General features: G+C 41.3%; 2 protein-coding genes across 2 annotated transcripts in view; one reads left to right on the top strand and one right to left on the bottom strand.

Annotated features, from left to right (window-relative positions):
- aven (apoptosis, caspase activation inhibitor) overlaps positions 1 to 18,841 on the bottom strand; it is a 42,370-nt gene extending 23,529 nt beyond the window's left edge. The window contains exons 1-2 of the mRNA XM_034221007.1: positions 18,623 to 18,841; positions 14,967 to 15,138 (exon numbers count right to left, since the gene is read on the bottom strand). Of these exons, the coding sequence (XP_034076898.1) occupies positions 14,967 to 15,138; positions 18,623 to 18,811 (361 nt within the window). The 5' untranslated portion in view covers positions 18,812 to 18,841. The remainder of the gene's footprint in view (positions 1 to 14,966; positions 15,139 to 18,622) is intronic.
- LOC117549259 (muscarinic acetylcholine receptor M5-like) lies at positions 1,603 to 22,555 on the top strand. The gene is made up of 2 exons (XM_034220993.1): positions 1,603 to 2,660; positions 19,691 to 22,555. The coding sequence occupies exon 2, from the start codon at positions 19,763 to 19,765 to the stop codon at positions 21,296 to 21,298; it is 1,536 nt and encodes a 511-aa protein (XP_034076884.1). The 5' UTR covers positions 1,603 to 2,660; positions 19,691 to 19,762; the 3' UTR covers positions 21,299 to 22,555.
- The last annotated feature ends 58 nt before the right edge of the window (positions 22,556 to 22,613 follow it).

Below are 22,613 nucleotides of genomic sequence, written 5' to 3'. Positions count from 1 at the left end.
GCTTTAAAGGTCCCATGTCATGGCCATTTCTACTGATCATAATTCCATTGTTGAGGTATACTAGAATAGATTTATATTGTGCAATTTTCCAAACTCACATTTGTTTCTCAGACAGCATCTCTGTATAGTATGTGTATTCACTCTCTGTCCTAAACGGCTTGTTGGAGCTCCTGCCCCCCTCCCTGTGAGCCCAGTGTGCTCCGATTGGTCGGGACGTTGCGAGGCTCGCTGCTCAGTGAGCTGGCTTACTGGTGTGGCTTCCGGGTCGGCGATACAGCGAGAACAAGCGAAACTCATCCTGAGCACACACAAACACTCACAGCCGAAGTAAAAACAATAAGTGTGGCTTGATATCGAGTAAGAAAAAGGTTTATAACGCTGTGAGAATGGGTCTGCGGCTCGGAGAGCATTTCTCCGCGATCCCAACTCGCCTATTACCAACCAGGGGACTCCCTGTTAGTTAAAAATATACGCTAAAGGTCCCCACCCCTCCTGGTGTGTGAGGAGCTCCGTGGATTGGTCCATTTTGGTTCCGGGAACCCTATGACGTCATGCGGTTCCCAAGTGGCCAGACAAATGGAAAAAGAGAAATGTCCAACGAGGCGTTCTGGGGCAGCACAGACAGGTATTTTCTGTGTTAGAGTTTTACTCGCTACAGGGTGTACTTTGAGGGTTTGTGACTCTGCAGACCGTTTACATGCAGAAAAAGCTACATAACACACAAGGGTAATAACCGGAAAAGCATGACATGGGACCTTTAATGTTTAATATGTTTGAAAAAGATAATTTCTTCATCCTCTAATGGAAGATATAAAAAGTGAACCTAAAACAACTTTACAATGTTTATATAACTTAACTGGGGTCAAGGGAATTCTGGGAATAAGATGGACCAGAAAACGTTGCGATCATAGGTGTAGATGTTGCTCTGAGAACAACTTGTAAGGTTTATAAATATTCTTAGAAATGCAATCTGATAACACATGTTGTGTTGGGTGCTGACAGTATGCTCCACACCACGTGACAATGTGTTAGTCTCATTGCGTCAAGAGCATTCACAAAGTTGTTCTCCAAAGGAGTTGACGTTGCTAACTGATATGAACAGCTGCTTGTGAATCCAGGAACAAATAGGACACTGATGATAAGCTAAAAGGTGCTCTGAAGTAGATAACCAAACACAACAAATAGCCATTGGTACAAGGCATTGACAAAGCATTCTCAAATGGCCTATTGCAATCTGTTAATATTGATCTTTTCTCCCCATCCGTATAATGATATTAAAACCAACTCAACTCATTCCATATCCTATAGAGCTCAGGGGAGGTTTTAGTCACAGATTCACTTTTGAATATTTTTATAATTCAGTATCAACCTTGTAAATCCTGTATCACCCGAGGTATACTAAAGATTCCCACCTCTGCTTTCCATCTTATTTCCACTACTTATCCAGAAATAAAACAAATGTGGTATGCTTCATCTATTATTCATCTTCAGCAAGAAGCTTATCAGAACAGGAAAGGTCATACCAACCAAAAACAAAGACCTAGAACTGAAAAACACTCACTTTGAGGTGAAATCTAAGCAGTTGAGGCAAAACTCTGCCAATCAAAGACTGTTTCCACTGTCACTCGTTCATCTCTTGCACAGGGCGCACTCTAGTTCTTTACAGAGTCATGATGAAGTGGGACGCAGCGAGAGGTTGTACGAATACATTACCCCTTTGATGAACATTTACAGCGTTGTGGATGCAAAGGCAAACAGTCGGCCCTTTCTGAAGCGACGCTGACACACACTGGCTCCTCCTCTTGGTCCCTCCTCCTCCTCTTCTTCATCCTACTCTCCCACTTGCTCACCTTTTCCTCCCTCCTCTTACATGTTGCTCAGTGCTCAGATACAGGATGAGGCTTTTGGCCATGTGGGAATTTCTCCTAATAGTTGGTTGAGTCCGGATGTTGGTGAAGACGCTCGTCTATCCGAGCGACTTTTTATAACGAGGCAAGGAGACGAAAAGGATTTGAGGCCTTGAGGATTGAAGAAGATTGATTCCGCTTTCTCTGCCAGAGGAGTTGCTTGTATTTTGCAGAAAGAGCCAGAAACTGGGACTTGTGTTCCTTTTGTATCTTACCCAGAAGACGGTGAGTTTTGAATGAAAAGGGAGAAACTTTTAAGGAGATCTTGATTCACTGCTGATGACCAGGAGCTTTCTTTGGAAACGTAGCTGCTCTGTCACATGGACATTGACACTAAACAGCTGTTGCTTTTACCATCTCGTCTCAGAAAGAAAACTGGACCGTTATATTGCAGTACATGGCAGTACTGAAAAAACATGTTTGCATCAAAGCACCTCGTACTTAGCAACTGAAGAGGATGAGAGACGGTGTGATGACCTACCTGTATTTGACAAGTGTGTTTTTCACCTCGTTGGAGAGAGGAGCACAGAGGAAAAAAAGTCAGCGAGAGGAAAGAGGGGAGGGGAAGAGCGAGCCAGCGAGGGAAGGTGTGAAGCCAACACTGTGAAGCAGAGGGATAGGGAAGACCAACAGAAAGACACGAGTCAACTCTCCCAGACAGAAAAAGGAGTAAAAAGGAAAAACAGCGTATCAAAGAACTGACCAAACGTCCATTTAACGCCGGAGCATCGTGTTTTGTCAGAGCCGTACAGGGTGAGTATATATTCTGTTTGATGTGGCTATTATGGCAGGAAATTAAACAGCGGGGAGCAGCTGTCAACTCAATATTCAGTAATTATAAATTCAAACATTGTTAAATCTTCATTACTGAATGAAGCCTGAGTTATTATATTAATAAATCACGGAGCAAGTGCTGGGGTTCATCAGTTGTCATATACAGTTGTTATACTTCACACTTCTATCGATCTATGGTACGTTTTAAACAATTTAGATTTAAAACAGTCGATTTTGACACCCATAATGTTATAAAATGGATTGTTAATCATACATTTGCTTTAATAAGTTGACTGTGAAGGGTTGTTCTGATTTTTCTCAGTAAAAAGTGGGAGGTAGGAGGAGTAAGATGATTTGATTTAAGGTATCATTAATAACCATGGGGATGAAAAGTCACATGATTGGCATCCTAACACTTGTACCAATGTGTTCTTAGAGGTGTAAACACTTCAAGATGTATCCAAACAAGTTTTAAAACTGATCTAGAGCTGAAACAACAGGGGCTTAGTTGTGTGCAGAAACATTTGCAGGCAACCATTCAAATATTTAACTATTTCAGTTATGTTTCAGGGAACAACTATTAAAAACACACTTGTTGACGCTTAAATATTGAGATTTGTTGATTTTCTGTAACGGATGATTGTTTCATCATCAACTAATTATCAGATTAATTTTATCAGTTAATTGATCATAAAACATCTGATAGTAATATCCATTATTATCCACAATTTAACTGGCGTCATCAAATGTCATAAAAACAAAAAATATGTATAAATATGTATTATTTTGAGACCCAAAAAAACCAGCTTATTCTTAGAATGTGAGACTAAAAGCGACATTGCATTAAAAATGACAAAATCACTCATTGTTAGTCAAATAGTTGCACATTTTTCTTTTCTTTCCTATGAATAATTGTAGCAGCTATAGAATAAGTTCAAAGACAACAATAAGGCTTGTGGTTTACATTTTTTAGAAATTACACAACCCAAAAAAACCATTGTTGAATTGAGAGGAAAAAAAGGCAGAATTATCAATTATAGAAACAATGAGTTATAATTACAGCAGCAGTAACTTTGTTCTAAGTCATGTTGAAATGTACATATTGCCTTTCTCTACTATATGATTGTAAATTGAATAATTTTGGATTGATGGTCACCGACTGGGTTGGGCGTTTTTTTTTTATCATCGAGGCAAATCATTGAGAAGCAAATATACAGTTTGACAGAATTCAAAATGTTTGCAATCCTGAAGTGACCTCCCTTTTGTTTAAGTACAAACGGTATTTAAGGATGAAAGTGGGTAGACAGTTCTGTGGGATGATCTCAGTGTCTCTGATCCACCTGCTGCTTTATTTAGCCTTGCACTTTCCTCCCCTGGCTTCATCATAATCAGCCGGTGCAGGGAAACGAACCACCTGTAATGCTTTGTTTCCTATATTTTCGTCCGGCAGACGGTACACGAGCAGCCTCATTCCTCTGCTTTGACGCCAGTTTCCTCCGGTCTCGGCGGATAATCAAGTATCCATAACGACACCGGAATATATATAATTTAATGGCATGATTGGGACTATTCATCTCGGTTAGGAAAACGTCCTTGTGTTTGTCAATCTAGTTAGCAGAATCACTGAAGCTCTAATGCGATTTCCCTTTGTCTCATTATGATTGAGCCTCGAAAGGTGCCCATTAGCAGCCTTGGTAAACTACGGCTGCGGAGGAGGAGGATTGATCCTTGTGTTAATGTGTACAGATAGATGACCGCGTAAGGATGTACATAACCACCTTTTCCCCAAGACATCTCACACACACACACACAGATTGCAGCATGTGCGCATTACCCCTAGCAACAGCACAATCAACCCCCAACAATGCGAGACAAGAAAATAAAATCACTTTCAGGTTGAAAACAAGTACACAAATGTTCTTCTTAGTGGGTTTTAATTCAATCAACATGTCCGCCCTTCGCTGAAATTCCTCTCAAATAAAAGCTTTCTGCACAAAAGCAGCTTCTTCGAGCACCATTGGTGACATTTTTTCAAGTATCAAAAGCACCAAGGTTTAATCCTTGAGAAGTTAACTCGGTCTGGACGTCATGAAGACATCCTTCCTGACACAGCGGATCTCTCTCAGCGTTCAATGTAATAGATAGATAATAGACGGTGTAATCAGAGTCAATCAAAAACCCATGAATGCTGGAAGCACTTGGGATGTTTGGACAAGCAGTCGGGGCCACATAATCGCCAGCTACGAGTCACAAGACAACAGAAATCAACATGACCTTCAATTCAAATCAAACAGTATGTTTACATAATTTCCCTGTTAGGCTCCATTTTTCCAAATCACACCGAGTACTGTAGCTCTCAATGGAGCCTTAGTAAATAAAACTCAGCCACTGTATGACTCAATTAAATATTTCTGAATAGATCATCAGGTCAACATTCATTGAGAAGTCTTTATAGACCTTGAGATTGAAGGTTTTGAATTAATACACGGAGCGAGGTAATAAAAACGTCAAGGCTCTGTGTCGGAATCACTGCAGCAGCATTGGCAAGAAAGAGTGAAATTGAAAGATAAACTGAGGTTACATAAATGGAGATTATATAAACATCAGTGACAGGTTCAGCACCAGAACATCTTAGGTAGAACGTAAGAAAGAAAGGAGTGGGATGTAAAGGCCGCGCCATTATTGTAGTGAAAGAAGTACTCAGATATTTTACTGATATACAACTAGCAATACTAACAGTGTAGAAATACTGTGTTGCAAGTAAAAAAAAACCTGCATTCATAAATGTCAGCATCAGATTATAGGTACAATATTCATTATGCAGAATGGCCATTTCAGAAGAATCTGTATTATGGTAATACATTATGATTACTTATGCACTAATGTGAACATCACTTTAATACTGCAGCTGGTATTAGTGGAGTTTATATATATAGATGGATATACTGCTAAGTAGCTTGGGAATATTCCCCCAGGGGATCATCTTCTCATTGTTACCTATAATACTACACACTATATTTGCTAATCTATCATTAATCAACAACAGATGCATTGAAAAAAGAAAATATATATATTGTGAAAATAGAAAATAGTTGATCAACAGATTTCACATGATTATTATCATCTTTTCAAATACTGACAAATAACCTCGATTTATATTTAAAGGGGACCTATCATGCAAAATGCACTTTGTGATGTCTTTTATACATAAAGATGTGTCCCCGGTGCGTCGGGGAACTCACGCAGCGTCAGAAAATAAAACACTCTCTTTTCCTCCGTACCCAAATTCTTTAAAACGGGGCTACAACGGAGCTGATCCAGATTTGCGTCCGATATGTATCTGAAATGTGGACCCACGGCCCAATCAGAAACGTTGCTATCAGAAACAATGCCCGACTGTTTTGGACGTAATATGGTCGGTGTTTACATTAGCATCGCTAACACTCAGAGCTAACCTGTACTGGAGAGCATATGTGTGAAGAAGCAGGAAATAAAGAGGAGCTCATCTTGTGGTATAACCGGCAAGAGAGAAAGCCTTTGAGCTCCATACTGTTTCAGAGAGAATCCTTGATAATCCATGATATGGCGTTTCATCACGGCAGCATTTAGTTTAGACAGTAGCTGCCCGGTCCCGCATAAGCTCAGACCCCTCCTCTTTTTATTAATCCATTTTTATTTATTTTTTTAAACCTTTATACCCAAAATCAGCACTTCATAGACATGTTTTTTATATATTTTTATTAGGGCTGTCAAGTTAACGCGTTAATAACGCCACTAATTATTTTAACGTGTGATTAACGCATGTGTATTTGTCCTCGGCCCGCCCCGTAGTTTCAGAGGCCAAAGGCTTGACGTTGTTGTTGTTGTTAGTTGGATGGTGGGAGATTCTAGCGAGAGATATGGATACAAAAAAAGGTGTTTTAAACAGCAAGCCAAGCACACAGCTGATGCTGACAGCCCCGCTCCTGCCGCTCGCTTGCGGCAGACCACGCTTGAAAGTTTGCCGGGGAGACGCCTGGACAACAACAGCGGTAGCTAAATGGGTGGCTACAGCTTAACATTGTGGAGGACGAGGGGCTGCGTTAGATAATTTGGATCCAACGTGTCGACTGCACATCACAGCGCATTCTTTTGACCCACAGTGGGAACTTCAGTCTCATGCTTTGACTGTTATGAAGACAGAGGAGCGGCATTTCGCCGACACCTGTAAACAGGCTTGTCTGTTTGAGCAACTGGCTCAGTGCAAAGAAGTACACAGGGTTGGGAGAGAGCGTAAGAGAGAGAGGTTCCAGGTTGTTGTGTTGAGAATATTCAGGAGAATATTTGTCATTGTTAAAATGATAATAAACAAACATTTGCATAAAGCATATTTGTCCACTCATATGTTGATAAGAGTATTAAAAACTTGAAAAATATCCCTCTAAGGAACATTTAGAACAGATAAAAAATGTGCGATTAATTTGCGATTAATCGCGATTAACTATGGACATCATGCGATTAATCGGAATTAAATATTTTAATTGACTGACAGCCCTAATTTTTATATATCTGAGACCTATGCTATTGCCTAAAAATAGCATGATAGCTGCACTTTAAATTTTTGTTTTGCAGCTGGGGAAATTGGCCGAGCAGATGCCCAAATGTTTCCCTTCATCTGAGCACCAAGTGTACCAAATGTGTCTTCAGGCTATACAATACTAAATCACATATACAACAATATCTGATATAAGAGTCACCTTTTTGACCAAATCATTCCAATAGAAGTAGTGAACATGAAATCATGATTTTGTTTTAGTTGTTTCTTCTTTCTAAGAAGCGTTGAGTTTTCTATCATACTTTGGTTTGTAAAGCCTCAGAAACCTGTCTAGTGTTGAGCCTTTTTATTAAGTCAAGCACTGCCTCTCTCCTTCTGCTCTGGCTGAAGTCAAAAGGGAACTTGAAGGTGTTTTACTGATTATAAGACAATTTTTATTATTAACTTTCCACTTTGTTTTCATTCTTAATAGCTGGAATGATGAGTTGGGCAGCAGATTGAAGTAGAACCGCGTGACTCAGTCATCTTTTAGCTAAAAAAGCATTTAAATACCGCATTTAAAAACTGATGAACTCAGTGTGCATCTGGACCCGGTGACGACATTACCTATTGACGCAGCAACCACTGTAAGTTATATTCTTGTTTAATTAGACTTCTCGGTTTCATTTATTCGACTCTGTATAATTGTTATTGTAGCTTAAACGGCTAAATCGCTATTGAGAGATTTTAAATCTCAGATCTGCTCAGGCGAAACCTGCTTCACAGGTCTCAGCACTCAAGCCTGCATTGTTAATATAGGCAGGGCCAGTCTATTGATTGCGTGAAGTAGAACCGCGTGACTCAGTCATCTTTTAGCTAAAAAAGCATTTAAATACCGCATTTAAAAACTGATGAACTCAGTGTGCATCTGGACCCGGTGACGACATTACCTATTGACGCAGCAACCACTGTAAGTTATATTCTTGTTTAATTAGACTTCTCGGTTTCATTTATTCGACTCTGTATAATTGTTATTGTAGCTTAAACGGCTAAATCGCTTTTGAGAGATTTTAAATCTCAGATCTGCTCAGGCGAAACCTGCTTTACAGGTCTCAGCACTCAAGCCTGCATTATTAATATAGGCAGGGCCAGTCTATTGTCGCCCATCAGCTGTAGATAGTTAACTAATTAGAGGGGCGTGCCCCTACAGCTGTGAGAACTGAGCAATCAGGCGTCCATTTTAGGTAGCTCTTTCCTGGAGCGTCAGCTTCAGCGTCAGACAGCCGAAGACATTGGAGTCCTACAGGAGTAAGACTGACAAAGACATTGGAGTCCTACAGGAGTCACGAGGGAGGCAAAGAGGAGGCAAATCCTACTTTGATTGAGCTAAGAATCGCTGGTGTTTTTATTTTTTATTTTGTTTCATTTTATTTTGTTGTTTAGCCCCTCATGCTATAATCATGTGTATTTTCTCCATTCCTGTTCATGTGTCTTCTCGCAATTATCACTGGCCCCGTGTATCTCGTAATCGATATAACCGGCCTGCTCTCGTCTATCCCACGTGCTCCACTGAGATCCAACATCTAGTTTCTGGTGGCCTGTGGAATTGCCAGTCAGCTGTTCCTAAGGCTGACTTCATCTCTGGCTACGCCTCCCTGCAGTCTCTGGATTTCCTTGCTCTCACTGAGACCTGGATTACTCCATCCAACACATCCACCCCAGCAGCTCTCTCCACTGCATATTCCTTCTCCTATACACCCAGACCCACTGGCAGAGGAGGTGGCACTGGTCTCCTGCTCTCTCCCAAATGGAGCTTTTCCCTCTTCAAGCTACCTAACTTCACTCCTTCCACCTTTGAATTCCATGCCGTCACAGTAACCCATCCTATACAGTTAACCATTGTTGTTCTCTACCGTCCACCAGGCGCCTTGGGGGACTTCTTGGAGGAATTAGATAATCTCCTCTCACTCATCCCTGAAACTGGCCCTCCCGCTGTACTTCTCGGAGACTTCAACCTCCAGACGGGGAAGATAGACGAACTAACATCTCTGTTAACCGCCTTTGCTTTCTCACTGTCTCCATCCCCACCGACTCATAAAGCTGGCAATGTCCTTGATCTCATATTCTCAAGGAACTGCGCTACTTCTAACCTCTCTGTAAACCCGCTCCACACATCCGATCACTTCTTCATTTCATTCTCTCTATCCCTTTCCAAACATAACAAACTAATCTCTTCCCATCCTGCACTTGTCCGCCGTAACCTTTCGTTCCCTCTCCCCCTCTACCTTTGCCTCGTCGGTGCTCTCAGCCCTCCCTTCCTCTGATTCGTTCCAACTCCTGCCTCCAAACTCTGCTGCAGAAACTCTCCTCTCTACTCTCTCATCCACTCTGGACTCGCTCTGTCCTCTCACATCTCGGCAGGCTCGTCAGTCCCCTCCGGCTCCCTGGCTAAATGATGCACTGCGTGCTAATAGAACCGTCCTTAGGGCAGCAGAGCGGAAATGGTGGAAATCCAAACACCGTGACGACCTCCTAACCTATCAGGCTCTCCTCTCCTCTTTCTCTGCTTCGTTCTCTCAGGCAAAAAGCACTTTCTTTCAAGATAAGATCCAATCTTCCTATTCCAATCCTAAAAAACTATTTTCCATCTTCTCCACCCTCTTGGACCCTCCAAAAGCTCCTCCCCCCTCCTCACTTCTGTCAAGCGACTTTGTTACCCACTTTGAAAAAAAGGTTGATGATATTCGCTCTTCTTTTTCTGACTCACCTTTACTCACCGCTGGGTCACCAGACCCTCCTTCCACCAACACACTTACCTCCTTTTCCCCTCTCTCTCCAAGTGAGGTTCTTACCCTCATTACCTCTGCCCGCCCTACCACCTGTCCTCTGGACCCTATCCCTTCAAACCTCCTTCAGACTATCGCTCCTGATATTCTACCGTTTCTCACCCATTTCATCAACACTTCTCTAACTTCTGGTCACTTTCCAAACAGTCTCAAGGAGGCAAGAGTAAACCCTCTCCTAAAGAAACCCACTCTCAACCCGTCTGATGTTATAAACTACAGGTCTGTCTCTCTCCTCCCGTTCCTGTCTTGAACGCGCTGTCTTTAAACAACTCTCCTGTTATCTCCATCAGAACAACCTTCTGGATCCGCACCAGTCTGGTTTCAAGGCAGGTCACTCCACAGAAACTGCCCTCCTCGCTGTCACGGAGGAACTGCACACTGCCAAAACTGCATCCCTCTCCTCTGTCATCATCCTATTGGACCTGTCTGCTGCATTCGACACGGTGAATCATCAGATCCTCCTTCGCACTCTCCAAAAACTTGGAGTTTCAGGCTCTGCACTTTCCCTCCTCACCTCATACCTGAAAGACCGCACCTACAGGGTTACTTGGAGAGGGTCGGAGTCCGACCCTTGTCAATTAACTACGGGGGTCCCTCAGGGCTCTGTTCTTGGTCCCCTCCTCTTCTCCCTGTACACAAACTCGCTCGGATCAGTCATTAGCCCGCATGGTTTTTCTTACCACTGCTACACTGATGACACCCAATTAATTATTTCCTTTCCCCGCTCAGAGACCCAGGTCGTTGCACGCATCTCTGCTTGTCTAGCTGACATCTCTCAGTGGATGTCTGCTCACCACCTCAAGCTCAACCTTGACAAGACTGAGCTGCTCTTCCTCCCCGGAAAAGATTGTCCCACTCTTGACCTAACAATCAACATCGGCACCTCAGTTGTTTCCCCGACTCAGACTGCAAGGAATCTGGGTGTGACCCTAGATAACAACCTGTCCTTCACTGCAAACATCGCTGCTACAACCCGTTGCTGCAGATAAACGCTTTACAACATCAGGAAGATACGTCCCCAGCTGACTCAGAAAGCGACTCAGGTTCTGGTCCAGGCTCTCGTCATCTCACGCCTAGACTACTGCAACTCCCTCCTGGCTGGTCTACCTGCATGTGCCATCCGACCTCTGCAGCTCACCCAGAATGCAGCGGCTCGTCTGGTCTTCAACCTTCCTAAATTCTCCCACACCACTCCGCTCCTCCGCTCCCTTCACTGGCTTCCGGTAACTGCTAGAATCCACTTCAAGACACTGGTACTTGCGTACCATGCTGCGAATGGATCTGGCCCTTCCTACATCCAGGACATGGTTAAACCGTACACCCCAGCGCGTGCACTACGCTCTGCATCAGCCAAACGACTCGTTGCGCCCTCGCTGCGAGGGGGACCCAAGTTCCCATCGGCGAAAACACGTGGGTTTGCTGTCCTGGCTCCAAGATGGTGGAATGAGCTCCCCATTGACATCAGGACAGCAGATAGCTTGCACATCTTCCGGCGCAAACTGAAAACTCATCTCCTTCGACTCCACTTCGAGCGTTAGAACTATTAACGAAGCACTTTTATACTAATAAAGGACTGGCTTACCTAAAGCCAGTTGAGTAGCACTTGAAATGTTTGGCTCTATGAAACCTGATGTACTTATATGATTCTGTTTTCTTCAAGGTTGTGTCTTCCTGGTCGAATGTACTTATTGTAAGTCGCTTTGGATAAAAGCGTCAGCTAAATGCAATGTAATGTAATGTAATTGCAGGGTCATGGACTCAGCTTGTGTTTAAAAGGTGTTGACTTGGAATTAATGATGTTTAATTGTCCGTTCAGAATTAGGTACAGACAGAAACTCTGCCTGACAAAAATAGCGTAAATAGTGAAGTCATGTCTCATTAAACTAAAGGGAATCCACTACAGAGTGAAAATCTGTGAAGGAATAACTTTCGCCTCATTAATTAAAGCAAGACTTTCCAAGTTTATCCCAGAGTCATAAAGTCAATGCACTGATTATGTAATGTAAACCTGTGTGTATTCAATTAAGCAAATGTGTGTTTCATTGATTAACGATTAGAACAGGAGGTGGAGGAAAAGATCTTTAGGGTGGAGACCAATTCAGATTTTTTATTTTCAATCAATAAGCCAATGTTCTGTAATAATCGTTTGGACAATAGAACAAAAGAAAACCATAAACGTGTTAAATTTCCCAGAGGACAACTTGACAAAAGTGATGAATTGCTTTACTTAAATCACAGTAATTCAGTTCAGCATAATGGAAAACAAAGAAAAAGTATGTAATATATGCATCTGAGAAGCTGGAACAAGGGATCAGTTTAATACTTTTGTGCTAACACTCAATTCTAAGCAATTATCAATATTGCAGTAGAGTCATTTTGAAGTTGTAAGTTACTTGTTCGCTCTTAAGATCTTCCAAAAAAGACATGGTCTCTTTATCTAAACGTCAATGCTCCCTGCCTTTTAAAGCCAGGTAGAACAAAACAATCCCTCCCACACAGATATATATTTAGAGTTTTAGGTTGCTCATATGTGCTCAGCTCTGACGGTGAGCAGTGGACGGAAACATCACCAGACACTAATGACAGGCAGAATGCGTTTAGTGAGAGTGTGACAGGCTGCTAAGTGGCATTAAAACATTGATCAAAATATTTCAAAATCCGCTCATAATCTCACTAACATCTATGCCTCTGTCACTACCTTTCTGCTCTGGTATTTTGAGTCATTTAAAAACTTCAAGGTACGTTACAAAGGTAAACAAACACTGCTCAAAGCCATTTACATCTTAGAAGAATACATCAAATCTGCACATACTTGCCAATAACACTACCAGAAAGCTGCAACACTTCAACACCTTGGAGACAATGAGTGATGGTAAAAAAAGCTCCACATTAAGAAGTATTCTTCAGTAACTCAAGAGGCAGGTTTCTGTGGCAGATTCCTGATTTCAGGGCTACTTTAATTATCCAGGAAAACGACTATTGAAAGCATCGCCTCCCACGTACAATTAAGTATCCTCTAGAGAGCGGCAGCCTCTTGCTGTACGGCATGACTAATCTGATAATGTGGGCAAAACACAGAGACGAGAGATACGAGTCAAACAACTCACAGGAGCCCCTTTGGCATTTACGCTAAAGGAGAAGGGGAGAGAGAGACAGGGCGTTAAAAAACACTCTTAGTTTCTCTAATGGCGTGAGAAAAGAAAAAAAACAATCCTCTAAAAACAGTCGGCTGTTAAAAATACTCATGCCGAGTTAAAACTGGCCTCAAAACTTCCTGCCAAAACACGAGCAAGTCCTGCATAGATTATCAGAGTCAACTCCTGGACATTAAGCTCAAACTCTACCAGTTTAAAAGCAGGTTTAATTCAACAGGCGTGTGGCGCAGTGGAATAGTGCGTTGGTGTTGGGATCAGGGGGTCACAGGTTCAAACCCCGCTGCAGTCAGCATGTCGTTGTGTTCCTGAGACACTTCACCCCAAATTGCTCCTGTGGGGATTGTCCACAGTATTGAGCGTCTAACATGTAATGTAACAATGTTTGTTCAGCCGATTTAACGTTTCACACCAATCAGTAAAGCTGGCTTGAAAATGTCTTCTTTCTAAATGCTGACATTAAAAGCACTTTAGTTGAATACATATCTTGTAGATGTATTCATTGTAATGCCAGAAATGTTAATAATGATAGTGTTCCTTCCTAAATATTATTATGTTTTCATAAATCCAAGCCTCTGAAATTACACTTGAAGCTGCATTTATTGTTACGGTTGTATTTGGCTGGGCTTAAGCTCGTAGGTGTAGCACCTTTATATACACAGTCTATGTGCAGGACACAGTGGGGGGGCTGCAGCTGGTTCTGAATAAAACGCTGATGAATGTAAGCCTGAACAAAAACGGTAAAGACAAGGTCTGAAAACACTAAAATGCTCATAATATCTGAAGAAAACTGCAATCAACCACTTTCAAATTACACAGTCATTTAATTTGTGTTCATAACCAAATATTCTGCAGCATTCTGCTCATCTTGAGGTTCATTTGTGTATGTTGTTCCTCTACTGTAACATGTTTCTTCCACAGTGATATTCAACTGTTTAAAACATAACATTTTAGTACTGCAAAAAAGAACTATCTGATGTTTGTTAATGAATAAAAAGCCATGGTGTTGATGTCATTTGAATAATGGCATCATAATTCCTATAACACAACACTAGACAATATAAAAACCAAACATGTCAACAGCACAGTAAACAACACACTGTAGTACTACGCAAGAAAGCCAACAGCCATGGCAATATTACTCAATTACTGCACTCCAGGGAGCTGCTCAAATGAGCTAAATGTGACAGTGGGGTTGTTATCTGGGAATCTGTCCTGAATGTAAAGAAACCTCCAGCTCTGCTCTAATAAGAAAGCCCTGAGCTTCCATCGTTAGTGCTCCTCTGGGGGAAGACATATCAACAGAAACAGAGATGAGACTGTTGAGACCCCAGGGGGCCAGAGCACGGACCACTGAGGCTGAAACAAAGACAAACAAGGATTTTCTTATGCAGCGTGACAACCCAGTCCAACACAGACACTTCCTTTAAACTAATTAGGATACAGAGACAACGTCAGAAAAGTTCCATTAAATTCAGAAGGATGATTTGATACAAAGTGCACTTTCGATGTTGTTGTTATCCTGGAAAAGCTGTACCCAAATTTAAAGTAGAAGCTTTGTACTTTTCTTTTAATCAGAGGATGGTTTGATCTCTATTGGTACAAAAGAATTTGAGAAAAATGAAACAAGATTGTAGAGCAGAAGTGGAGCTAATTGGTTTTATTTCTTTGATGTGACACGCAGACATCTAGCCACCAAAACGAGAAGAAGTACAGTGATATTTCAAGTTTGTGGGAAGCTAAACAAACCCATTTTTAAGTGGTCAGATCTTACCTGCTGACTCCATCAGGACGTGGTAGTCTGTTCCCCTCTGAGCCGGCGTTTCATCATCAGGCTCCTGACGCTCCGACGCCTCGTAGCGATCCCAGTTTGACTCCAGTTTCCTCCTGGAGAAAACCTCCATGCTGTTGTCTTCCTCCTGAAAGTATTCCCCTGCATCGTGGTCCTAAAAGAAAAGGAGGAACACGGTTGGTTATACACATTTCTGGGAGGATTTGGAATAATGGCAAAGCATCTGAAAAATAATGCTCTTCCACTGTCCTGGGAAGACAACAGATATTTGTACATCTTGTTTTCCCCGTGTAGCATCTTGGGAAATGTATTTGCATTAACATGAAGCTTCTCTTGCACTATTTTATCCGTTGTATTTGTTTATGTCCTAAATAGATATTCGTGTTGCACTGTTGGAGGAGCCTGTGACGTTTTTCATTGCCATATCGACTACAATGTAGCTAATGTGCACATGACAGATCTAAAACATTTTCTATATACACAAAATAACCATTTCTCTCAAATATTGTTCACAAATCTGAAAAAATGTGTGATAGTGAGCACTTCTCCTTTGCCGAGATAATCCATCCCACCTCACAGGTGTGGCATATCAAGATGCTGATTAGACAGCATGATTATTGCACAGGTGTGCCTTAGGCTGGCCACAATAAAAGGCCACTCTGAAACGTGCAGTTTTGCTTTATTGGGGGGGTCTGGGGGGGTCCGAAAACCAGTCAGTATCTGGTGTGAGGGGTAGGATTAGGGGTAGGGTTAGGGTTAGGGTAATGTTGGGAATCGAGTGGCCTGTGTTCGTCGTCCATAACATACGCCTGCCCATACCATAACCCCACCACCACCATGGGCCACTCGATTCACAACATTACTCTAACCCTAACCCTACCCCTCACACCAGATACTGACTGGTTTTCGGACCCCCCCTGACCCCCCCAATAAAGCAAAAATGCACATTTCAGAGTGGCCTTTTATTGTGGCCAGCCTAAGGCACACCTGTGCAATAATCATGCTGTCTAATCAGCATCTTGATATGCCACACCTGTGAGGTGGGATGGATTATCTCGGCAAAGGAGAAGTGCTCACTATCACACATTTTTTCAGATTTGTGAACAATATTTGAGAGAAATGGTTATTTTGTGTATATAGAAAATGTTTTAGATCTTTGAGTTCATCTCATGAAAAATGGGAGCAAAAACAAAAGTGTTGCGTTTATATTTTTGTTCAGTGTAGGTTCAAGGTTCTTTATTTGTCATACGAACATAGTTACACAGTAGTTAATCTTAGGTCACAGGCTTCTCCAACAGTGCAACACAATAATACAGAAAAACTGAAAAATATAGTGCAAGTAAATATTAAAAATTAAATAGAAAAGAAAAATAGTTTAAAAAAAGTGAGTCTATATGCAAGCTATTGGAATGATATATTAGATAAATAGATAAATAATGACTAAGTAGCAGATGAATGTTATGGCTGTTGTTACAACAGTTCAGTTGTTTAACAGTCTTATTGCCTGTGGGATGAATCTGGTGGTTTTTGTCCGGATGCTGCGGTAACGCCTGCCAGACGGTAGCAGACAATACACCATCTTTCCAGAAGCTTTCATAAAAGGCTAAGCTGCATATCATTCAGCTTGGGTAGATTGAACAAAGAAATGTCAGATTGTGTGAAAAAGTCATCCTGCCTTCGTTTTTACAAACTACAAAAAGTCTCACTTTTGTTTGAAGCTAGCTATGAGTCAAGCTTTTGCCATGGCAGCGCCACACAAAGGAAGTTATTCAAAGAACATTTTGTTAAGTGATAATTACCACATAGCTCTTATTCATGATTGGTAGCTACGGAAGGGTCAAGGTAAACTGGTACGTCGTTCTCAATGAAAAATAATAGACGTCAAAAACGGAACTAATGAAATGTCTCTGCGTCATAGATTCCTTTCTGCTTTGTCAAATAGCTGCAGAAACCTTCACCAAGGTTGTCAGGGAAATGTGTCCACAGAAAGTTCAGTTTTTCTTGAACTCAAACACAAAAACAGAACAATTTCCATTGCAACAGTATCATCAAAGACCCCATGGTAACAATGGATCCATCAAAGCAGACTTTCCCATGATTGCAATCAAGGAGCCGCTATGCACCTAAAAGGAGATTTGTATGATTGCAATTACAGAGTCCCTATTGTTTCCATTCTGTAGTTACCATGGCAGGAGCATCTACTGACAGAACGGCCGTAGAGCTTTCATCTCCGAGGCACAATGATATTGTTGAGGAGCTTCATCACTATGATTCCTCTCTCAGTCTACCTCCGCTGACAGGAGCTCATTATGTTAGAGGGAGATGAAGATGTGATCAAGATGACACACACCTGCTTCTCTACTGTACAGCAATCAACCAGTTCGTCAAACTTATTTATGTTACATTCTTTTCTAAAAAAAACCACATTATGAACATTATTTTGAAAGTGTTAACAATGTTCGGTACCAGTCTCTGCAGATTAGGAAATCAATGCAGCTGTAAATGTACAGATTAGGCCTTAACACAAAATAAAATATCGATATACCAAGATAGGAAAACAAAAACACAACACTGATTTATAACTTGTTTGACAAACTTATTTTTTTTATATCACTTTTGTCTTTCTTTTAAATGCTTACAATGCTCGGTACCAGATTATGTTGGTGCAAAAGAGGTAACCACTACACTGAAATGAATGCAACTCTAGGCCGAATTGAAGAGGACGTGCAAATGAGTTTTACATCACAATCTGAGGAGTGTGTGCATTTTCTTGGCGACACAACTAATAAATTACTATTTGATACACAGCGGTTTGGCAGAGTGGTGTAACGGGCAGTAATGTAAAGTAATTAAGTAGATTTAGTACTCAATTTTAAGGGACTTGAGTATTTAAATGTTGTGCTACTTTGTACTTTTGCCCCACTACAATTCATAGGTAAATCATGTACTTTTACTCCACTACATGTATTTAATACCTTACTTTACAGATTTGGATGAATGATGTGAAACATAATCAACTCTTAAATCAGACTTTAGTTCCACCTGGAGTAAATTCACAAGCTACCCTGCCGTATAGAAAGTCATTCAAACTAGCTGCACCTTTACCAGCTTTGAGAACACTTTAATGATTCAAGAATTATAAAACATATCATATATATTATTCTGAAATGGACAAATCTGCATAATGAGTACTATATTTACTACTGTATTTTGATGCTAATACTTTTCTACTTTTACTTGAGTAACATTTAGACTGCAGGACTTTTACTTCTAACAGAGTATTCCTACACCCTGCTCCTTCTACTTAAGTACAATATCTGAGTACTTCTACTTTTGCGTAAGTACAAGACCTGAGTACTCTTCTCTTGAGAGAACTTAATCTCTGGTAACGAGGGCAGTTGTTATTATACATCTTTTTTTTGTAGAAAACTTTATTTAAATAGTGTTGTCAATACATAATAGACATACACAAAACACTACATTGAAAATACACACAACACATAATTTAGGAAGACGTACTTATTTCAGAGGGCAGAGGTGCAGAAAGTGCATTGTCCGATCGTCTTTGTTCAATCACAGACTCATTATGGTCATTATGGTTATTATACATCCATGGGGCAGCCTGTGTAACTTCTTACCCGGGGATGGAGCTCCGCCCTCGGGTCGCTTCCCCCACGTCCTCGGCCCCGGTAATGGTCTCTTTTCCCCCGGCCTCGGGTCTGTCCTCCTCTCCCTCTGCCCCGGTGCTCACCGCCTGAACTCTCTCCGTCGTTTCCCCCGCGGCCGCCTCTTTTCCAGCTGCCTCCTCTGCCTCTTCTGAACTCCATTACTGTTGTCAACCGTGGCCGGACACTTTAGCGTGTAACACTTCAAAGTTGAGCGGAGTGAGTGTTACATGGAATTGTGTCCGACAGCAAAATGTCGTTAGATGGTTCCAAATCCTATTTTGACCAAAACAATAAAAGTAATCTGTTTTTTTAAGTAAAGACCATAGGTAAAGACCATAGACTGTATGTAAAGACACAAAAGGCATGTTTAAGTTCCAGAATTGAATGTCATTTTTGTATTGTATTGTAATTGGAAAACAAAATTGCCCAAAATTCAGGCAATGAAGGCCATAATAGCCTACAGTAGATTACACCAAAACAGAGACATAAATAATTAAATTGAAATACAGAAATAAAAAGGTCAAACCAAAAACTGCTGCATGGTTTGTGAGCAAACATGAATAAAAAAGGTTTTAAAAAGCTTGTTTTCACTAGATCTCATGCATTCAATTATATGATCTGAAGTTTATTAAATTACATACATTTCAAAGCAGCTTCAATGTTTTTTCTTATGAATAAACAATTGTTCAATATTTTTTTGCATTTCTAAAGTAACATACTTTACTCTTTAAGTTTAAAACACAAATATAATACATTTTAGCAAATAGATCCGATAATTAGTTACATAAGAACATAAGAAAATACACATAAGACATGTGATATTGCTGCTTCCAAAAAAAAAGAGAACTTAAACATATGTAAATAAATACAGAACAAACCACAATATTAATAGAACAAAAGTGTAGACCTATATAGGTGTAGTTTTATAACCCCTTGAAAATGGTGTATCAACAGGGGTTTAACTTTACATAATAACAATTTTACCAACAAATTACAATGTGCAATTGTGTCTGATTAATGTGTGTCTTTGTATTTCAGGATAACTCTTAATGGAACCAACATTTGGAGCCTTCCTCTGACCTGTCAACAATAACACGGACACATAACAACATGGATGTAAATCCTCCAAACAACACTTTTGCCAACACCTCACACGTCCAGATGTCTTCCCACAACGTGTGGGAGGTTATAGCGATCGCTACCGTGTCAGCCATTGTCAGCTTGATAACGGTTGTTGGTAACGTGCTGGTGTTGCTGTCCTTCAAAGTCAACAGCCAGCTGAAGACTGTCAACAACTACTACCTGCTGAGTTTGGCTTTCGCTGACCTCATCATAGGAGTGTTGTCCATGAACTTGTACACCACATACATCCTGATGGGTTACTGGTCCTTGGGAAACCTTGCATGTGATCTCTGGCTGGCGGTGGATTATGTAGCCAGCAATGCTTCGGTTATGAACTTACTCGTCATCAGCTTTGACAGATACTTCTCCATCACCAGGCCGCTGACTTACAGAGCTAAAAGGACTCCAAAGAGAGCCGCCATCATGATCGGCCTCGCATGGCTGGTGTCTTTTGTCCTCTGGGCGCCACCCATCCTGTGCTGGCAGTACTTTGTAGGAGAGAGAAACGTGCCTTCTGACCAGTGCCAGATCCAGTTTTTAACAGAGCCTGTGATCACGTTTGGTACGGCCATTGCTGCTTTCTACATCCCTGTCTCCGTGATGACCATCCTTTACTGCAGGATCTACAAGGAGACGCAGAGACGCACCAAAGATCTGGCAGAACTGCAAGGCTTAGCAAAGGAAAATGTTCTGGAGGGGACTAAACCTCAGAAAACCATCATTCACTCTTGCTTTCATTTCACCAGAGAGAGGCGAGAACGGAGTCAGGCCTCATGGTCGTCCTCTAACCAAAGTAACGTCACTAAAATGACAACTAGATCAGACGATGCATGGGTGAAATCTGATCAGATCACCTCCTTTAACAGCTACTCCTCATCTGACGAAGAAGAGCAGCATGTTTCAATAGAAACCCCACAGGGATCATTCAAAGAGCAAGAGAGTGTTCAGAGTAATAAGAACGGGCAGGTGGGGGATTACACAGAAGAACTGTTCTCCACTCCTAAAAAGAAGAGCAGTAAAAAAAAGTTGTCTTATAAATTCAAACCTGGCTCCAAGCCTAAAAACGGCAAACCTAAAACAGCGTCACCCTGCCTGCCTGAAGCAGAGCAGCCTCCCAAAACCGCCTCCCCTTCGGCCTCCTCCACCTCCAAACCCCTGGACCCCGTCCTGAAGAACCAGATCACCAAGAGGAAGAGGATGGTGCTGGTGAAGGAGAAGAAGGCGGCGCAGACTCTCAGCGCCATCCTCCTGGCCTTCATCCTGACATGGACGCCGTACAACATCATGGTGCTCATCTCCACCTTCTGTGCCGAGTGCATCCCCACGTCGCTGTGGCACCTGGGCTACTGGCTGTGCTACGTCAACAGCACCATCAACCCCATGTGCTACGCCCTCTGCAACAAGACTTTCCAGAAGACCTTCCGCATGCTCCTGCTCTGCCAGTGGAGGAGGAGGAGGAGGAGAGGCGAGGACAAGCTGTACTGGTGCGGACAGAACGCAAACGCCAACAATAAAGTGACTTGATGTGGCACATGTTAATATTAGAGCAGACGTGTGGATGTTCTTGATGTATTCTGTAGTCAGCGGTCATCTTCAGCATGAAGTGCTGCATGTGGTTTTTGTGTTAAAGTATACTTGTTGGTGGAAAATTAGCTGAGCCTGATGCAGAACTTAAACTGCTGCTCCATATTAGAAGGTTGCTATACAGTCTTACAAAGGTTTAAATCAACTTTAAGATGAGAACTGAACCCATTTTATAGTCTTGGGGAATACGACTAATTTCACCAAAGTCATGAATTTCCAATGTTCATTTTTTTGAACCGACATGTTGTTAAACAAAACTCTTTCTAGATTTTTTTGTTGAATTATCTTACACTTTCAATTTTTTTTTGTAAAAACATTGCAAGGAATTCAACATTACATTTCTATAGAGGAATATGAAATGAATCCCTATTGTAGTCACACTTTTAAGCTTGAAGGAATCACTTCCACACCAATGTAGACAGGAGGAATGATAACAGGACCTTGTAAAAACATACTTTTAACGTATTTGCATTAGAGTAAAAACTCTGAACTGGTCCTTTAAACTTCATGTTATCCTCCTATATTCTTTCACCCACTTGCACTGTATATAGGACATACTGTAGGCGTACACATTTCAAAGTAATTAATAAATAATAGTTCACTGATTCTGTTTTACACCCAAATGTATAAATTGCTGAATGTATATCAATGTTGTGTTTTCCTATCTTGGCTCTGGCAAATCGATATTTGATCTTGTGTTTAAGGGCTAATCTGTACATTTCTGTGCATTTAAGTAAGAGATTGTTTATGGATCACACCTCTTCTTTCTGTCACTATTCAGATTACTGTAAAAACTTCAACACAAGGTATTTTAACCGAATTAAGCCGACCACCATGTCTCTCTAAACGATGACTGATGCTGTTGTAAATGATTGCACTTCTATCGTCTTTTAATGATGTAATGTCAAAAGTTATCTCCCTGAACTGTGCCTTTTGTTCTGCCGAGAAGCAAGAGAGCTTTTTGATTGGATTTGTGCTCATTGTCTGTGTGCAGTTTTGTGAAAGTGAGTCTGTGTGTTCTGATATGAACAGTAAAAAACAACTCGAAGGCAGAAAATCACTTTTGTCAGCATGAACCTTTTACATCAAGTGTTGAATCTTGCTTTGTACTTGTATTTATTTTTTAATAAAAAGATTGCCAATCATTACCCGCTCCAATAGTTGATAGCATGGATGAACGTTACAGCTAGAATGACACGGTACTATTGATACCTTTGGTTGGTAATTTTATATAATTTTCCTTTTGCCATCATAA

Source organism: Gymnodraco acuticeps, unplaced genomic scaffold (genome assembly GCF_902827175.1).
Source record: "Gymnodraco acuticeps unplaced genomic scaffold, fGymAcu1.1, whole genome shotgun sequence".
NCBI classification, from domain to species: Eukaryota; Metazoa; Chordata; class Actinopteri; order Perciformes; family Bathydraconidae; genus Gymnodraco; species Gymnodraco acuticeps.
This window is presented reverse-complemented; position numbering and strand designations above follow the sequence as displayed.

Excerpts from the sequence above, each read along its gene's own strand:
- LOC117549259 (XM_034220993.1), top strand. The coding sequence starts at position 19,763 with ATGGATGTAAATCCTCCAAACAACACTTTTGCCAACACCTCACACGTC.